Genomic DNA, 18,785 nt, shown 5'->3' on the forward strand with positions numbered 1-18,785 from the left:
TCAGCTTTTTCCGATGACGACTCCCTCAAAATTTCATTGGCTGTGGTTTGGTAGCTTGAATGAGCTGTTGGGGAACGAATTGTTGTCAGATTATGTAGTGTGTGACCCCCCTCTTGTGGATCATTTATGTACTGCTGCGTAGTGTAGAGATTAAAAGACACAAAATCAAGTCATGTAGTGTGAACAGCACAGCGATCTGCCGATGCTGAAAATCCTGTAGTGTAAACTAGGCTTAATGAGTGATGGGTGTGCTTTGAGCATACATGCATTAAACCAATCAGAGTCTCATCTCCCATTCCCTTTAAGAGCCAGTTGCGTTGCGTCATGGAGCATTTGCTATTGATATGACAGACTTTGTTGGTGAAAAAACTGAATGGAAAAACTGATTGTTTCACGAACGAGAAAAAAGTTAAACAGACCATCTGCTCGAGGATAAACAATGAGCCTTCTGCATTCAACCTCTTTACTTTTACTCTTTATTTTACTCCTTTACTTTTGGCGATAAGGAACTGGTGTTGTAGACACTCCACTGAAGACATCCATTAACCTAGATATTTAATTTTTTTAAGCACAAAGATTTGTTTCAGAACTATTTTTAAATTCAGTTCTAATTTCCATCAAACAAATAAATGAACAATAACCAAGTGTGATCAAAAAAACCATAACCAGAGTTATATCCAATCACACGTCCTATTCCACATGGTGATACATATGTATCCAAAACCCGACAGGTGGACAAGTCTAAACTTGTTTTTATTTAAACAAAAATAAATATGCATATAATAAAAAATAACACTAATAGTAATAACATTATACAACAGCAAATTGTCATGAATAAACTGAAAAAAAAAAACCTCGAGATGAAGAAAGCATGGAGGCAGTGGCAAATAATAATAATTGTAACATTTTAATCCTGATATTTTTCATATGTAAAGATATTTGTGTGTTGCTATACATCCTGTGTGTATTAAGCAATGTGTAAGCATTTTTGACCATAACTAACGCACTCTGTGCTGGACTTTAGACCAGCTTTTAGTTGGTCAATGGCGCGGTCTATTTCAGTTCCTCAAAATTGCAACGCGTCAACAATGCACCTTAACACACCTTAATTATAGACCAGCACACCCATGAGTCCACAAAGTGGCACAAATGGATTTGCTATTTAAACACTGTCCCGCAAAATGTGAAAATTAGGCTTGTGCTGGTCTGAAAATAGCAACAAGTCATGCCAAACAACTCTTACGCCTTATTGCGCCAGGTGCATGAATGCACCCCAAAAATTTGAAAACATGTTGCCTCAAAATTATTAAGTAAATGCTCATAATTATAAAAATTAAGTTGATTCAGCTCAACAGTTCCAAGTTTTTCACTTTTTTGAGTAAACTGTTTTTTTTTACAGTGTGCAGATGGAGTATGGGAAAACTGGAAAGGTGTATTCATAATTGATATCATAACCAACAAATATGTGAATATGTGAAACCATCAACATGTCTGTACAAACGTTTTATAGAATATTCCAAGCACTTAATAGCATGTAAGCTAGATTTTTTTTATCAGTATGCAATATGCATATTAGTAACTAGATTAATGTAATTAATTATAATTATTTAATATATTTAACATTAGATGCATTTGTAGCTAAATAAGTTCATGTTTATGTAAAAGGTTATATAAAAAGCACATAATTATTACCGTAGTGTTCAATGAAAGGACCGGAAATCTGTTTTAAGGGTCCATTTTAGTGGCTCTATAAATGCCAGCAGAAAATGAATGTTCCTGTGGCATTTTCATGTGTTTAAATGACTCATCATTCTCTCTCCAGCACTTCAGACACACAGTAGGAGTTTGACTAACGGTAATTCAGATCATTATCCTTTCTAAAGCATAGCCACCCTCAAACTTACAGTCTCTCCTGTCTGTCCGCTTGTTTGATGACACATCTGAAGTACTGCAAAGTAAAGATGCATTGATTGACATGCAGAAATGATAGAGCAGACACTGACAAACATACGATGTTTTACATTAACTTTACAAATTTAACAAATATAACTAATGATGACCTTCGTTCCTTTCATACTTCACATAAATCTTTGCCTGTGACAGTCAGAGCAGCTCAGTTTATGATATTTAAAATATTCAAAGTAAATGAATAAATACAGTTGTCTGAGGTTTAATAAAGGTGTCGATCAATGGAAATCACATCTTCAGAAATGTTTTAATAGTTCTTTTTAGATGGCCTTGTGTAATGCTGACACTAGCGCAGCTTCTTTGTTTAAAATACAAACCAAGGACACACTGTTATCCTGGTATTCTGTAAACACTAAGGATGTAACAATATTGTAAATACCATCATACCTCAATAGTAATTTTTTTCAATATTACCGTAGGCGCATGACTCCATAACCATAGCTATTACTATCACTACAAATCCAGTAATGTGGAAATGGAGTGTGCTGCTAGTAGCAGGGAAGAAAAAGAGCTGGAAATGATCAAACCTAAAGCGGGTTTTAAATCGGATGTGTGGAAGCATTTCGGTTTCTTTTTAAAAAGATAGGAAAAAGGGGAAAAGGTGACAGAGAAAGAAAAAAACAATATGCAGGCACTGCCAGACTGTGGGGAAATATAAGTTGGGGAATACGACTAAAAACAGTCATGGGGACTGCAGAACACAGCGCACTTGTTAGATTGATGCAGACGTTGACTTGTACCGCAAAGAGACCTCTATCTCACTCATGGCTTGTCCTCTCAAGTGGTGGAAAGACAATGCACAACGCTACCCACTGCTGTCAACCTTGGCTAAATCATATCTCTCTGTCCCAGAAACCTCAGTCACAAATGAGAGCGTTTTTTTCTGTTGCAGGGGACATGCCCAGAGATCCCAGCTTTTACCAGATTATAGTTATATGATAATTTTCCTTAAAAACCCATCTCTATCTAAGTGAGTGAGTTATTAAATGTTGAATGTGATGATTTTTCAACAATACTAAATTGAAACTTAATTTTTTTTATATGGTTTAATAGTTTTTTGTAATTAAAATTGAAAAATTGAAGTTCCTGTTTCGAAACTTACAGATAGATGGCTAATTTGTATGTCATTGATATGTTCAGTGTTAAGGTAAATAAACACTTTTGGCACTTTTTTCGAGTCTCTTCATTAGTTTTGTTTTTCCTGTAAATTATTCAATAAATACCGTACCGTGCCATTCATACCTAGGTATTATTGTACCGTGAAATTCTGATACCGTTACATCCCTAGTAAACACCATCTGTATTTTAAATTAGATTGCATAACTTCAAAATATAATATATCAAGTAAAAAAATAGTAAACTGACTTTCGCTTTTTGAAATTATGCTACATAAAGTAGGAAAAATAAGAATATATATTTATATTAATATTGAACACGTCATTGTCTTGCTGAAATGTCCACCCTGGTTTCATCTTCATCATTCTGATAATGTAGATGTAGGATTGAAGCAACTGATGTTAATTTACAATGAGGATGGGCAGAGGGCTGCTGAAGAACTACTGAGAGATTTCAGCTGTTGTCTGGTCTTTCACTGCCTTTCTACGCCTCCCTTTCTTCATATGTTCAATATTTTTTACTTTGTCATTTAATTTTATTATGCATAACTTAATTTGTAAACTAATTAGTTCTGTTTTCTTTGCATATATAGATTTCTTTGGTTGCTAACAAAATCAGTTGAAAATTTCAAGTCAACAGCACCTTTAGAAATATGTTATCTGAGAAAAATGGTGGCGTGTTCAATACCTATTTTCCCTGCTGTAAATGCCACCTGTATTTTGTTTAGAGCAGGTATGTTTATAGCATACGCTAATGCATGTAGTCTGTTTGATTAAATAGAATAGAATGAAAATCTGTGTATTCCTTGGCATAGATTAATAATAAATATTCAGTACATGGAAAGGATATACCCTAAGTGTTAAACACTATTGTACCAAGTGTAAAATTCTAGTGAATCCTGGCCAATAGGAACAAAACAGACTCTAACAAATTCAAACGGGATCATTGATATGCACATTTTGGGCAGCATTTGTTTGACGACAACATTTCCTAGTGCGATAACAGCAATTATTTTTTCCCCTCTATTTTTAAGTTTATGTAAGGTTGTATAATACTTATCATGTGTGACTCTGTGAGACTCTTATTTTGAAAGCAGAACAGACAGTCATGACCACGGAGTGTTCACAGCGCAAAATTTGCAGTGCACTGATTACAAATTAATTAAAGGCCACCCCAAAGAGAACTGTATCATTTGTTAGTTTAATGTGTATATTGCGTAATTTGCTGCATAGGTTTGTAATGAGGCAACAGACACATGTAGGTTTATAATGAGACATCACGCATACAGTTGAAGTCAGAATTAATAGCCTTCCTGTGATTTTTCTTACATTTTCAATTATTTTCCAAATGATGTTTAACAGAGGAAGGAATTTTTCACAGTATTTCCTATAATATTTTTTCTTCTAGAGAGTCTTATTTGTTTTATTCTTGATAGAATTAAAGCATTTTTATTCCTTAAAAAACATTTTAAGGGCAAAATTATCAGTCTCCTTAAGCAATATTATTTTTGGATAGTCTACAGAACAAACCGTCGTTATACAATGACCTGCCGAATTACCCTAACTTTAAACTTATTAACCTACTTAAGTCTTTAATCACGTGGTGTCATCTTGGCAATGATACAAATAAATCAGTTATTAAAAAATAGTTATTAAAACTATTATGTTTAGAAGTATGTTGAAAACGATTAAACAGAAAATGGGGAAAAATACAGGGAAGGCTAATAATTCAGGAGTGCTAATAATTCTGACCGCAACTATATTAAGTTCTGAAAATATAAGTGTTGAATGCACATTTATGTAGAGCTGGGCGATATGCCAAAATGCAATCCTGACTATTATTTTCCATATTGAACGACAATGATATATATTTCAATATAAGTTGTTAATGCTTCCAGATTTAAAAGAGTATTCCAACAATGACTGAAACCACAAACATTTGAGTGTCCATAAAATGGCTTAAGATTTTCGACCAATACATTTTCAGTGGCAAAAAATTGGGTTTGTCTCTAATACCAATCAAAATATGTATTATTTATAGATTCCCATTGTTGCATTTCTGCTGTGTGACTGGCTATCATTCATTCATTCATTGTCTTGTCGGCTTAGTCCCTTTATTAATCTGGGGTCGCCACAGCGGAATGAACCGCCAACTTATCCAAGTTTTTACGCAGCAGATGCCCTTCCAGCTGAAACCCATCTCTAGGAAACGCTCTTATATCATTATAGAATAAAAAAGTTCAGAGCTTATCATTGTTATTGACATAAATTTTGCCCTGATTCAATATTATATTGTTTTATCAGCCCTACATTTATGCATTGTGTCATATCACATATTGCATACCTTTAAAGTGCAGTTGTGCTACTTTCCTCTACTTTTAATCAAACTATCATCCCTCTGATCGTTCAGCTCATGATTAAACAAGTAAACACCTTATTTATTTACTCAGATTTTACATGTTTATAGTTTTCTACCTTGGTCAGTTTGCTTGTAAAAATTGCAGATTACACTGTAAGAAGCGAATAGTTGACTTTACTTAAAGAGTTAACTTGTTCCTTTATAATTATTAAGTAGACAAACTCATTCATTTTCCTTCAGCTTAGTCACAACGAAATGAACCGATAACTATTCTGGCATATGTTTTACGCAGTGGATACCCTTCAAGCTGCAACTCTGCACTGGGAAACACCCATACACTCTCACATTCACACACACCCTCATACACTATGGCTAATTCAGTTCATCCAATTCACCTGTAGCTCATGTCTTTAGACTGTGGAGGAAACCGGAGCACCCGGAGGAAACCCACACCAACACAGGGAGAACATGCCAACTCCACACAGAAATGCCAACTGGAACTCGAACCAGCGACCTTTTTGTTGTGAGACAACAGTGCTAACCACTGAGCTACTAATAAACTAACTAATCGCCTTTTGCAGTGTGCCATAAAATATGAACAGTGGTGCATTGTCACTGCAAAGCTCTATACAGTAGTACATACAGTATACAGTGCACATATGATTCTGCTGTGTTTACCATCTCTCTTTGTCATTCAAAGGACAACAGTCGGCGTGTCGACAACGTCCTGAAGCTGTGGATCATTGAGGCCCGTGAGCTCCCACCCAAAAAGCGCTATTATTGTGAACTGTGCTTGGATGACATGCTGTACGCTCGCACCACCAGCAAACCCCGTACCGACACTGTCTTCTGGGGTGAGCACTTTGAGTTCAACAACCTGCCTGCTGTCCGCAACCTCCGCCTTCATCTGTACAAAGAGACGGACAAGAAGAGACGCAAGGTAAAATATTCAACTCAAGATTAATTCTTTAAGGCTGCTGTTTGGTGGCTGTTTTATATAAGTTAGTTCATGCTAAATAGAAAATACTATTTATATACACTTACCGACCACTTTATTAGGTATACCTGTTCAACTGCTTGTTAACGCAAATTTTCTAATCAGCCAATCTTATAGCAGCAACTCAGTGCATTTAGGCATGTGGACATGGTCAAGACGATGTTCTGCAGTTCAAACTGAGCATCAGAACGAGGAAGAAAGGGGATTTAAGTGACTTTGAACGTGGCATGGTTGTTGCTGCCAGACGGGCTGGTCTGAGTATTTCAGAAACTGCTGATCTACTGGGATTTTTACGCACAACCATCTCTAAGGTTTGGCAGTTCTGTGAGCGCACATGCTTTGTTGATGTCAGAGGAAAATGGCCAGACTGGTTTGAGCTGATAGAAAGGCAACAGTACAACCGAGGTATGCAGAAGAGCATTCCTGAACGCACAACACATCCAACCTTAAGGCAGATGGGCTACAGCAGCAGAAAACCACACCGGGTGCCACTCCTGTCAGCTAAGAACAGGAAACTGAGGCTACAATTTGCACAGGCTCACCAAAATTGGACAATAGAAGATTGGAAAAACATTGCCAGGTCTGATGAGTCTCGATTTCTGCTGTGACATTCGAATGGTAGGGTCAGAGTTTGGCATCAACAACATGAAAGCATGGATCCATCCTGTCTTGTATCAATAGTGGTGTATTGGTATAAGGGATATTTTCTTGGCACACTTTGGGCCCATTAGCGCCAACTGAGCATTGTGTCAACATCACAGCCTACCTGAGTATTGTTGCTGACCATGTCCATCCCTTTATGACCACAGTGTACCCATCATCTGGTGGCTACTTCCAGCAGGATAACGTTCCATGTCATAAAACACGATTTTTCTCAGACTGGTTTCTTGAACATGACAATGAGTTCACCGTACTCAACGGCCTCCACAGTCACCATACCTCAATCCAATAGAGCACCTTTGGTATGTGGTGGAACGGGAGATTCGCATCATGGATGTGCAGCCGACAGATCTGTAGCAACTGCGTGATGATGTCATGTCAGTATGGACCAAAATCTCTGAGGAATATTTCCAGTACCTTGTTGAATCTTTGCCACAAAGGATTAAGGCAGTTCTGAAGGCAAAATGAACTCAGTTCTAGTAAGGTGTTTCTAATAAAGTGGCCGGTCAGTGTATATGCTCACAGTTAGCATGAAGCAAGCAGCTTATAATATGCAAAAGCAAATACAAAACTGCAGGAACAGGGTTTTTTTTTAAATACAAAAATGCACAAATAAATGATAACAAATAGTCAAGTACGTAGAAGAACCGTTTAGTGCATCCTGTTATTTTAAGGCAACTAACAATGATTTGTGTCTTCATTGTAACAGGAGAAGAGCACGTACCTTGGCTTGGTCAGCATCCCCATTTCCAGCATCACTGGCCGTCAGTTTGTGGAGCAATGGTACCCCGTCATTCAGCCCAGTGTTCTGGCCAAGGGTGGCGGCGTCGGAGGAGGGAAGATCATCAATGCCTCGCTGCGGCTCAAGTCACGCTTTCAGACCATGAGCATCCTGCCGATGGAACTGTATAAAGAGTTTGCAGAGTACGTCACAAACAACTACCGGACGCTGTGTGCGGTCCTGGAGCCACTGCTGAGTGTCAAGAGCAAAGAAGAAGTGGCCTGTGCTCTGGTGCACATCCTACAGAGCACAGGGAAGGCCAAGGTACAGCTGTCTTTGACTTTTTAATAAGATCTAATATACAGTTGAAGTCAAAACTTTTAGCCCTCATTTGAATTTTTTTTTTCTTTTTTAAATAATTCTCAAATTATGTTTAACAGAGCAAGGAAATTTTTACAGTATTTCACTGCAAAAAATGCTTGTCTTGCTTAGATTTTTGTCTTGTTTCTAGTCTAAATATCTAAAATTTCTTAAATCACGAAGCATTTTCTAGACAAGCTAAACATATTGTCTTGTTTTGAGAAATAATATGCCAATATTAAGTGGGTTTTTCCTTAAAACAAGCAAAATAATCTGCCAATGGCGTAAGCAAATGAATCTTGCTTTTTCTTTCGACGTAAGATTATTTTGCTTACCCCATTGGCAGATTATTTTGCTTGTTTTAAGGAAAAACTCACTTAATATTGGCATATTATTTCTCAAAACAAGACAATATGTTTTGCTTGTCTGGAAAATTCTTCTTGATTTAGGAACTTTTAGATATTTGGACTAGAAACAAAGCAAAAAATCTAAGTAAGAAAAGCATTTTTTGCAGTGTTCCTGTTATATTTTTTCTTCTGGAGAAAGTCTTAATAGTTTTATTCGACTAGAATTTAAGCAGTTTTTAAAACCCTTTTATGTCAGGATTCTGTCACTTCGGTCTTGTTAATTCTTATTTTGGTGTATCAGTCCAGACACTAGTTCTGTCATGTGTTGTATGTTGTGCTCGGCTCGAGTTTTCTCAGGTCGAACACTCATTTTCTGTCATTGTGTGTCTTTTTGTATGAGCGCTATTTCAAGCATGCTTGGTCCATGCACGTGTTGTGCTCTCCTGTCTATTTTCTAGTCCCACCCTCTTTGTTTACGCATTATTAGTTTATCCTGTTCACCTGTTTGTGCGTTAATTATTTCTGCTTATATTCTCCTCATGTCTGCTGTCCTGTGCCAGTTCGTTGTCGTATCTTGCCTTGTCCTGTCTTCCAGCCCTGATCCCTGACAGCCTGCCCAGTCTAGTTTGTTTTGTTTGTTTATTTGTTTTGTTAATTTTCCCTCTTGGGGTAGTTTGTTTTGTCTTTTATTTTATTTTATTATAAATAAATATTGATTTTTACTTTAAAAATTTCTTTGCTCTGTTAAATATATTTTGGAAAATATTTAAAAAAGAGAAAAAAATTCAAAGGGGGGCTAATAATTCTGACTTCAACTGTAACTGCAGGTTAACTATATTTATATACAATAACTGTTACTAGTTAATGAGTTAAAGTTACGAGTTACTATTAAAGTTATGGTAACTAATAACCTTAACTTTTCAGAATTTGATTATAATGCAATAATCTGCACCTGCTTTGAAACAATAATTATTGTGAAAAGAGCTATACAAATAAACTTGACCTGAATTGAGCATGTTGTTTTATTTTTGCTCTGCTCCAGGATTTTCTGTCAGACATGGCGATGTGTGAGGTGGATCGCTTCATCGACCGCGAGCACCTGATCTTCAGAGAAAACACCCTGGCCACCAAAGCCATAGAAGAGTACCTCAAACTCATCGGACACAAGTACCTCAAAGATGTTTTAGGTGGGCCCATTATAATTTCAAGAGCTGCAGTGACTGCTCTTGCTGTTTGCTGATGCTCTGGTTTTTCATCCAGGTGATTTTATCCGAGCGCTGTATGAATCAGAGGAGAACTGTGAAGTGGACCCGATGCGAACTCCCCCTTCAATACTGCCCGAACATCAAGCCAACCTCCGGATGTGCTGTGAGCTCGCCCTCTGCAAAATCATCAACTCATATTGGTCAGTTTTATTGATTTTGAATCAACACATTCGTTTAAAAATGATTGAGTTGTGCAAAATAATCCTGAAAAAAGCTGCAGGATGCATTGAAGCAGGCTGATATATCAAAGTAGGGCACTTTTGTTTTGCACAGTTATTTATAAATAACGTTTATATATGATTGGTGTCATTAAGCGCGCCACACAACAGGGCTATATAGTGGTATTTTAAATTGATTTATTTTTACGTTTTTGTCTTACATTTTACTGCTAATTGTATTATTCTATTACTTTTTAAATCAGTTTAAAAGGCTCTTTTGATGATAGTCATAAGTTTTTTTATCTGATATTAAGTGCAGATGAAAATAATATAATGAGACTCATTATTGATTCATTTATTTGTTTATTTTAAATAATTTACTTATTTATTTATTTAATTATTTGATATGAGTTTTGCCTATTAATAGTTTTTGCTTTGTGATTTAATTTAAATATATACAGGAGTTACAATACAATACAATACAATAAAACCTGGTTTTAGAACCCAATAATTCATTAGTATGGTGTAGGTCCTTCTTTTGTGGCCAATACAGCATCATGTCATCTTGGGAATGACATATACAAGTCCTCACAGTGATCAGAGGGATTTTGAGCTATTCTTCTTGCAGAATAGTGGCCGGGACACTGCATGATGCTGGTGGAGAAAAACATTTCCTGACTCGCTCCTCCAAAATACCCTAAAGTAGCTCAATAATATTTAGATCTGGTGACTGTGCTGGCCATGGGAGATGTTCAACTCCTATAAACTGTAAATAGTCACATCAATCTTTCACCGGGAGATTGAAACACTTCTGCGCATATAACCCATTCATAACAACACAATCTACATCAGCTCTGTGTGACTGAAATAGTTTTAAAACAGAACATAACCTGTCTAATAGAAATACTTCAGCCATGGCGTCGTTCTTCCTCCAGCATGCAAAAGTAGCTCCAATATTGATTCAGGGTTTTAAAGTTTTGTCTGATGCTCTCAATCTTCATGAGTGTGAATGGTAATGTTTAATTTGATGTGTTTTCAGTGCGTTCCCGCGAGAGCTGAAGGAAGTGTTTGCATCATGGCGTGTCCGCTGTGCTGAGAGAGGAAGAGAAGACATTGCTGATCGACTGATCAGCGGCTCCCTCTTCCTGCGCTTCCTCTGTCCAGCCATCATGTCTCCATCTCTGTTCAACCTCACGCAGGAATATCCCGATGAGCAGACCTCACGAACACTCACACTCATCGCCAAAGTGGTCCAGAACCTCGCAAACTTCTCCAAGTCAGTACACACACCTTCAAAATCTCAGAAACACTCAACTTTTTTTGGAAATAAGCTCATTTTACAAATCAACTAGAGTTAAACAGTTGAGATTGACCAATTTTGAATTAATTTAGCTGAACTTTTAGCTTATCTTAGCATAAATTATTGAATTTGGATAAAACTGTTTGCTTCATACTCAAAAATGACCAGAGTTTAGATTATTTTTACAGTTTAAAGCTTGAACCTTGTTTCAAGATTTACCAAAAAGGAAAAGTTGCTATTTTCTAGGTCAACATGGCTAGGAACTGTTCTCTCATTTTTGCGTATTTAGCTGTATCTGCCTAGAAAATATCAACTTTTAATTTTTCGTAGTCATACATACAGTAACTACAGAAGAGTCAAACTTTAAAAAGGAAAATTATCAAAAAAACAATCATTTTTGTGCAAGATGCTAATGGCCTAATCTGATTTAATGATTTATGCTAAGCTAAGATAAACATGCTGCTACATACCTGGGGCCTCATGTATCAATTTTACGTACATACAAAAACTTTGCGTACGCCAGGCTTCACACTCACATTTGGATTTACTAACGATGAAATGATTGTGGGAATGTGCGTTGGTCCATGCCAACTTCATGTCTGGCGTACGTGCATTTCTTGTGTGTGTTTCTTTTATATTCATTGGCGACTCCTAGAGGCAATTGTGTTAAATTGCACACAACAAAGTGTCTGAGCTGTGCAATGGCAGCTGTATGGAACGGGTTCATCCGCATGTCTAGTAGGTATATAAGGTTTCCATACTATGCAGTTGACCAGCCAAACATTAAAGCACAATTTACAGCGATCGCTGGTTTTCCCAATGTAATCGGAGCGATCGACTGATCGTTCTGAAGAAAAATTTGCATACATGAATGGGAAACATTTCCATTCAATAAATGTGCAGATAATATGTGATGCTCAAATGCGCTTAACATAATACACGCATTTATTAATGATTCCTACTTGTCTTCCTCGTGATGAAGAGTTGGCAAAATCTGATATGTAATGGGGAAAAAAGAATGAATTCATCAGACCTGGATTCGAACCAGGTTTATGATCGCTAGTGTCAAAACATGTTGCCATGCGCTTTATGAGCTGCCCCACTCAAACTGCTGTTTACTGCTGTTTTTAGTTCTGTTGCCTCTGTCGATCAAACAGTGATGGGCATTCAACTAGCTCATTCCATCGAGGTGTGCTATTTGCACTTAGCCTAAATATACACTACAAAATTTTACACCTTTACATCAGACCATTTCTTTTTTAATTCACTCACAGTGCGCTGTTCAGACCCCACTGTGTTAACCACGTCAGTTAAACTCTCCCCACTCTATTTTTTTTCTTTTGTTATTAATTCTGGAAGATAAATTTGCAAATAACACCGTTTTTCTCCGATCTACCTAAATATCGGAGCACCTCTAATTCACATTCTGTTCAGAGTTTCTCTTCTTGCTTGCTTTCGCCATTGCTTTTTCATTTGATTTTGCCAAAGTAGAGTCATTACCATATTTATTAGGGGGAAGAGGCAGGGAGGGGTTTTGCACTCGTGCACATGCGCTCAGTTTCAAGTTAAGTCAAATGTACAAAGAGAATATGCGTGGGATTCTGCGTACAGAGTGTTTCATACATCTGAATTTTTTACTGCGTACGCACATTTACAGCTTTGTGCGTACGTAGTGTTTTAGTATGATTTCAATGCAATTCTTACATGACGTACATAAGGCCCCTGGACATTGGCTGAATGGATTAAAAAATGGTAAAACTCAACTGTTTAAACATAGGAGACTTGTAAAAAAAGAAAAAGAAAAAAAAAAGTGGAGTGTAACTTCATTGTCATGTTTTGATTTCTGCTTTTAGCTGCCTTTATTTCAATTTTTCCTAAATCATGATAATTGTGATTTAGAGGTATTTACTCAACCTCAGGAGTGCTTTTAAACCTTTATAGCATTTGTTCTTTCTATTTGAGTTTCTTTCTTCTGTTGGACACGTGGTACGATACAGCGCATCCAGAAAGTATTCGTAGCGCTTGACTTTATCCACATTGTTTTATGTTACAGCCTTATTCCACAATGGATTAAATTCATTTATTTCCTCAAAATTCTACACACAATACCCCGTAATGACAATGTGAAAAATTGTTGCAAATTTATTTGGCAAAAAGGTAAAAAGTGAAGCGCTATGAATACTTCCCGTATGCGAGTCTGGCAACGGAGTTGAGGATCCAAATGCAGAGTCTTTATTTTACGAGAATCGTCAGGGAGGTAAAGGTCACAACAGGAACAGACAGAAGCATGCAGGTAATCCAGAAGAGTAGTCAGGGTCACAGACGAATAGATTGGTACAGGTGGCAAACAGCATGAAACAATAAACCAGGCAAGGGTCAGGAAACACGGTAACACAATTGAACGCTTCAGGAAATAAACAAGACAAGAATGAGATACATATATAGTCTTGGTAAGCAGTCTATTATGAGCTTCCAGCTGTGTGTGAGTAATCAGGGGGAATCAGGAACTGATGTGTGTAAGGTGCATAATGGTATTTGTAGTCCAGTTCAGAGACAGATGTGTGGTTTTCCAACGAACTGCAAAGATTAGATCACTGTTGATCGTCTTCCATAGTATATATTTTTTATATTATTATGGAAGTAAATGGCTGTCAGTTTCCAGAATTCTTCAAATTACCTTCTTTTGTGTTCAATAAAAGAAAGAAATTCAAACAGGTTTAGAGCAAGTGGAGGAAGAGTATAAGTCTCTTTAAATGGTATTCATCTAGAACAGCATATGGTACATTTATAAACCCAGGACTTTCTTCTTAAATTCAGCAGATGTGTCTTTGCTGGTGGAGACCTCTTTAACACTTACATTTTATTGGTTTATTCATGACTTTTGGGCCATCATTCCAGATCTTTCCCTTTTAAGCTTTAAGAAAATGTTCAGAATCAGCAGCCAACATTATGATCGTTCAATATCTTTGTGGTAACATTCTCCACTCTGTCCTCTCGTCTTGCAGGTTTGGCAGTAAGGAGGAGTACATGTGCTTCATGAATGAGTTTCTGGAGATGGAGTGGGGCTCCATGCAGCAGTTTCTCTATGAGATCTCCAATCTGGACAGTGTGAGCAATGCTGGGGCCTTCGAGGGCTACATTGACCTAGGCCGCGAGCTCTCCATCCTGCACAGTCTGCTCTGGGAGGTTATGGCTCAGCTGAGCAAGGTACGTGAGGATTTATTAGCCACAACATGGCTTATCAATGTGGGCAAATCATTTTAGAGTTACGTCATTTTTGTGTTGTGCACATTTGGTATTATTTGATATTTAATTGTGCTGTCTCAGTTTTATTATTATATGCATATTCAAATTGCCTTTTTGCCTTTTTGCCTTTGTTATTATTAATTAATAATTTTTTGTATTTTTATTGTACTTTATTTAATTAAATTTATAGTATTTTATTTTATAGTTTTTTATTTAATTTTTTGTTTGTTGAATTATATTTTTTTATTTATGTTATTTTTTAATGAATACATTTTATTTTATTTTATTGTGTTTTATTTCATAAACTTTTATTTATTTTGTTTTATTGTTTTTAATTTATAAAATGTTATTCTGATGCATTTTATTTAAGTGTTTTATTTTATTATTTAGTTTTTTATTTAATTAAATTTTATTTGTTATTTTGTTTTATAGTTTTTTTATTTTTAAACGTATATTTTAATTTAATATAATTAAATTTTTTTGCATTTTATTTTATTTCATTTTTTTGTTTTATTATATTGTCTTTCATTTAATAAAATGTTATTTATGTTATTTTATTGTTATTTTAATTTATAAAATTTTGTTTAATGCATTTTATTTTATTGTTTTATATTATTATATTGTCTTTTAATAAAATAAATTATATTTATGTTATTTTATTGTATACTTTTAATGAATAGATTTTATTTTAATGCATTTTGTTTTATTTAATTTTATTGACTTATATTTAATTGCATTTTATTTGTTTATGTTATTTTTATATTTTTTAAATAAATTAATTTTATTTGAATGCATTTTATTTTATTATTTTATGTTTTTTATTATATATATTTTTTATTTAATTGCATATAATTTATTTATATTAATTTAAAAAATAATAAATTTAATTTTACAAATATTGTTTTATTTTATTATATTGTCTCTTATTTAATAAAATTTTATTTGCCGTTTTATTTATAGTCTTTTTTATTAATGCGTTTTATTTTATTGTTTTATTTTATTATCTTTTAATTAATTACATTTTTTATTTATGTTATTTTATTTAATATTTTTTTAATCAATACGTTTTATTTTAATGTATTTTATTTTATTGCTTTATTTAATTATATTGTCCTTTTTAATTGCACTTTTTGTTATTTTATATTATTTTTATTTTTAAAATGAAAAAATATATATTTTAATGTATTTAATTTAATTTTATTGTCTTTTGTTTAATTGCATTTTATTTATGTTATTTTATAAAAGAAATATGTATTTTATTTTAAATGTATTGTTTTACTTTATTATATTGCCTTTTAATTAATTACATTTTATTGATTTTTTTTAATTATATATTTTTAAATGAATACATTTTATTTTAACATATTTCAGTTTTTTTATTGTTTTATTTTATTATATTGTATTTATTGAATTACATTTTAATTATATTTTTACAGGTTTTTTATTTATTACTTCTTATTTTAATGCATTTTATTTTATAATTTTATTTTATTACATTGTCTTTTATTTAATTAAATTGCATTTGTTTTTATTCTATTGTTAATTTTATTTTAATAGATTTTATTAGTTATTTTATTTTATTGTTTTTTTTTTTCTGATCTATCAAATCCTATTTTAATAAATTTTATTTTATTTTATTGTGGCTTGCCCTATTTTATTTTTGCATTTAATTTTTTCCTTGTATTTTATCCTTTTGTGGCTTTTGCCTTATTTTATTTTTGTATTTAATTTTATTGTGTGTTATTTAATTTAATATTATTTATGTTGTTTTATTTTATTGTCTATTTTATTTTGTTTTATTTTATTTTTTTATCTCAAATGTTCCACTTTTTACATTTAAATTATCATCATTATTTTATTGTAGTTTTAAAAAAAATTTTTACTGACTTGTAAAATGCAGTTACAAAAATTTTATTCAATATATAACACAAAATGTCATAAAAAATAATGATTTATAAACGGTATAATTTTAATTCATCCTTTGCTTTACAACAGTCTAATGTAACCATTTAACCAGACATATTTGAAAGATGAAAAACCTTTAAAGACAGATAGACATTAATGCACTGTATTGACATGCAAATGTAGTATTCACATAAGAACCCCTGATGTATATGTGATGACAGTGATTGTTTTCTTACATTTGACCTCAGTCATCAATTAGGTCTTGGTTTATTGTGTCAAAGGATGCCATCATCAAACTTGGACCATTGCCCCGCCTCCTCAATGACATCAGCATGGCCCTCCGCAACCCTCACCTGCAGAGGCAGCCCAGTCATCAGACAGACAGACAGCCTGCAGAGAGACAGACAGACCGACTGCTGTCCCGACCCAGCTTCAACAGGGGCGTCTCGTCTGAGTTCCAGAATCTCATGATGAGAGACCTTAACAGGTAACAAAACTCCACACACACTTAATAAACAAATACACGTCATTAAACATGTACAGTACACATATAGACATCGCATATATACTATATAACTGCAGGTTAATTATGTTTATATTTAAGAACTTTAACTGGTAAACGCTATTAGTTACTAGTTAATTAGTTAAAAGGTATTAGTAACTAATAATGTAATGATAACTAATAACCTAAACTTTTCCGAATTTGATTGTAATGCAATAATCTGCACCTGCTTTGAAACAGTAATTATTGTAATTATAGTAATAATTGAATTGAATTAAACTTCAGCTGTGTGTGTGTGTGTGTGTGTGTGTGTGTGTGTGTGTGTGTGTGTGTGTGTGTGTGTGTGTGTGTGTGTGTGTGTGTGTGTGTGTGTGTGTGTGTGTGTGTGTGTGTGTGCGTGTGTGTGTGTGTGTGTGTGTGTTTTATTTGTGTCGCATCTGCACCTCCAAAAATCTGTAGAACTTGAAAAACCTGCACAGTTGTATTTTTTATGCATCAGAGTAGGTGCTTTGCAACCTGGAATGGATGTGCAATGTGTGCTAACAATAAAATATATATATATATATATATATATATATATATATATATATATATATATATATATATATATATATATATATATATATATATATATGTATATATATGTACATATATGTATATATATATATATATATATATATATATATATATATATATATATATATATATATATATATATTTATTTATTTATTTATTTTACATATATATATATATATTTTGAAATGTATAAAGGCTTCATGGCAGTGCAGTGGGTAGCATGTTCACCACTCAGTGAGAAGGTCGCTGGTTCAAGCCTCGGCTGGGTCAGTTGGCGTTTCTGTGTGAAGTTTGCATGTTCTCCCCTCGTTCGTGTGGGTTGCTCCAGGTGCTCTGGTTTCCCCCACAAGTATAAAGACATGCAGTACAGGTGAATTGGGTTGGCCAAATTGTTCGTTGTGTATGTGTCTTAATGAGTTCTTATGGGTGTTTCCCAGTAATGGGTTGCAGCTGGAAGGGCATGTGCTGCGTAAAACATACGCTTGATAAGTTGGCAGTTCATTCCGCTGTGGTGACCCCAGATTTATAAGGCGACTAATCCAAAAAGAAAATGATTGAATAAATTATAAAAACTAAAGGCCTGTGCACACCGAGATGTTTTTTGCTCACGTTTTCCGTAAATGATTAATGCCTCCTGACTATAAGGGTGTCAATGTGTTTAATGTTTAAATGACGGTTTTGCGTCTGCCGTTGGTGTGCACGATCACATTGACGCCCTTATAGTCAGGAGACGTTAAACATTGATAATAATAATAATATTAGTAATATTTAAATAAGGAATTAATTAACATTACTTATATTAATAAATCAATTTTAATCAAGAATATTAAAAATATCATCACATGGCTAGCTAGTTTTTGGAACAGAGCTTAAGTGAATAGAATATTCCTTCTGTGTACAACCAAATGACCAACAAACAGTTACTAAAACTAATGTTAAAATCAGGGCCGGACGAGAGGGGGTGTTGTGGACGGAAGTGCAGAGGGGGGAAGACGGGGCCGTAGACAACAGTGATAAGCAGTTTTGGGGTGGGTGGGGGTAGCTGTGGCTGGGGGCAAGGGTAAATCCTAAATAGTTAATTTATAAAACATTAATTGATTCCTTTCATTTTGTTACAAATCACAAAAAGACCAGTAACTTAAACTATGCCTAAAATAAAAATAAAAACAAAAAATAAGCAACTGTAACGCACATAAATGATACTTAACAACACTATAAGAAATCTTAATGAATGAATTCATACATATCATTCATTTACTCCTTTTATTTTGTTACGAATGACAAAAAGACCAGTTACTAAAACTAT

At 34.3% G+C, this 18,785-nt stretch overlaps 1 protein-coding gene across 47 annotated transcripts in view; it reads left to right on the top strand.

Annotated features, from left to right (window-relative positions):
• syngap1b (synaptic Ras GTPase activating protein 1b) overlaps positions 1 to 18,785 on the top strand; it is a 251,493-nt gene that overhangs the window by 179,325 nt on the left and 53,383 nt on the right. For 26 of the 47 annotated variants that reach the window (XM_087284895.1, XM_087284916.1, XM_087284887.1 and 23 more), the window contains 7 exons: positions 6,143 to 6,382; positions 7,809 to 8,144; positions 9,570 to 9,714; positions 9,788 to 9,932; positions 10,990 to 11,226; positions 14,256 to 14,457; positions 16,683 to 16,888. In XM_087284895.1, coding sequence (XP_087141021.1) covers positions 6,143 to 6,382; positions 7,809 to 8,144; positions 9,570 to 9,714; positions 9,788 to 9,932; positions 10,990 to 11,226; positions 14,256 to 14,457; positions 16,683 to 16,888 — 1,511 coding nt within the window. 47 annotated transcript variants of the gene reach the window in all.

This window comes from Danio rerio, chromosome 16 (assembly GCF_052040795.2).
Source record: "Danio rerio strain M-AB ecotype USA chromosome 16, GRCz13ab, whole genome shotgun sequence".
Taxonomy (NCBI): domain Eukaryota; kingdom Metazoa; phylum Chordata; class Actinopteri; order Cypriniformes; family Danionidae; genus Danio; species Danio rerio.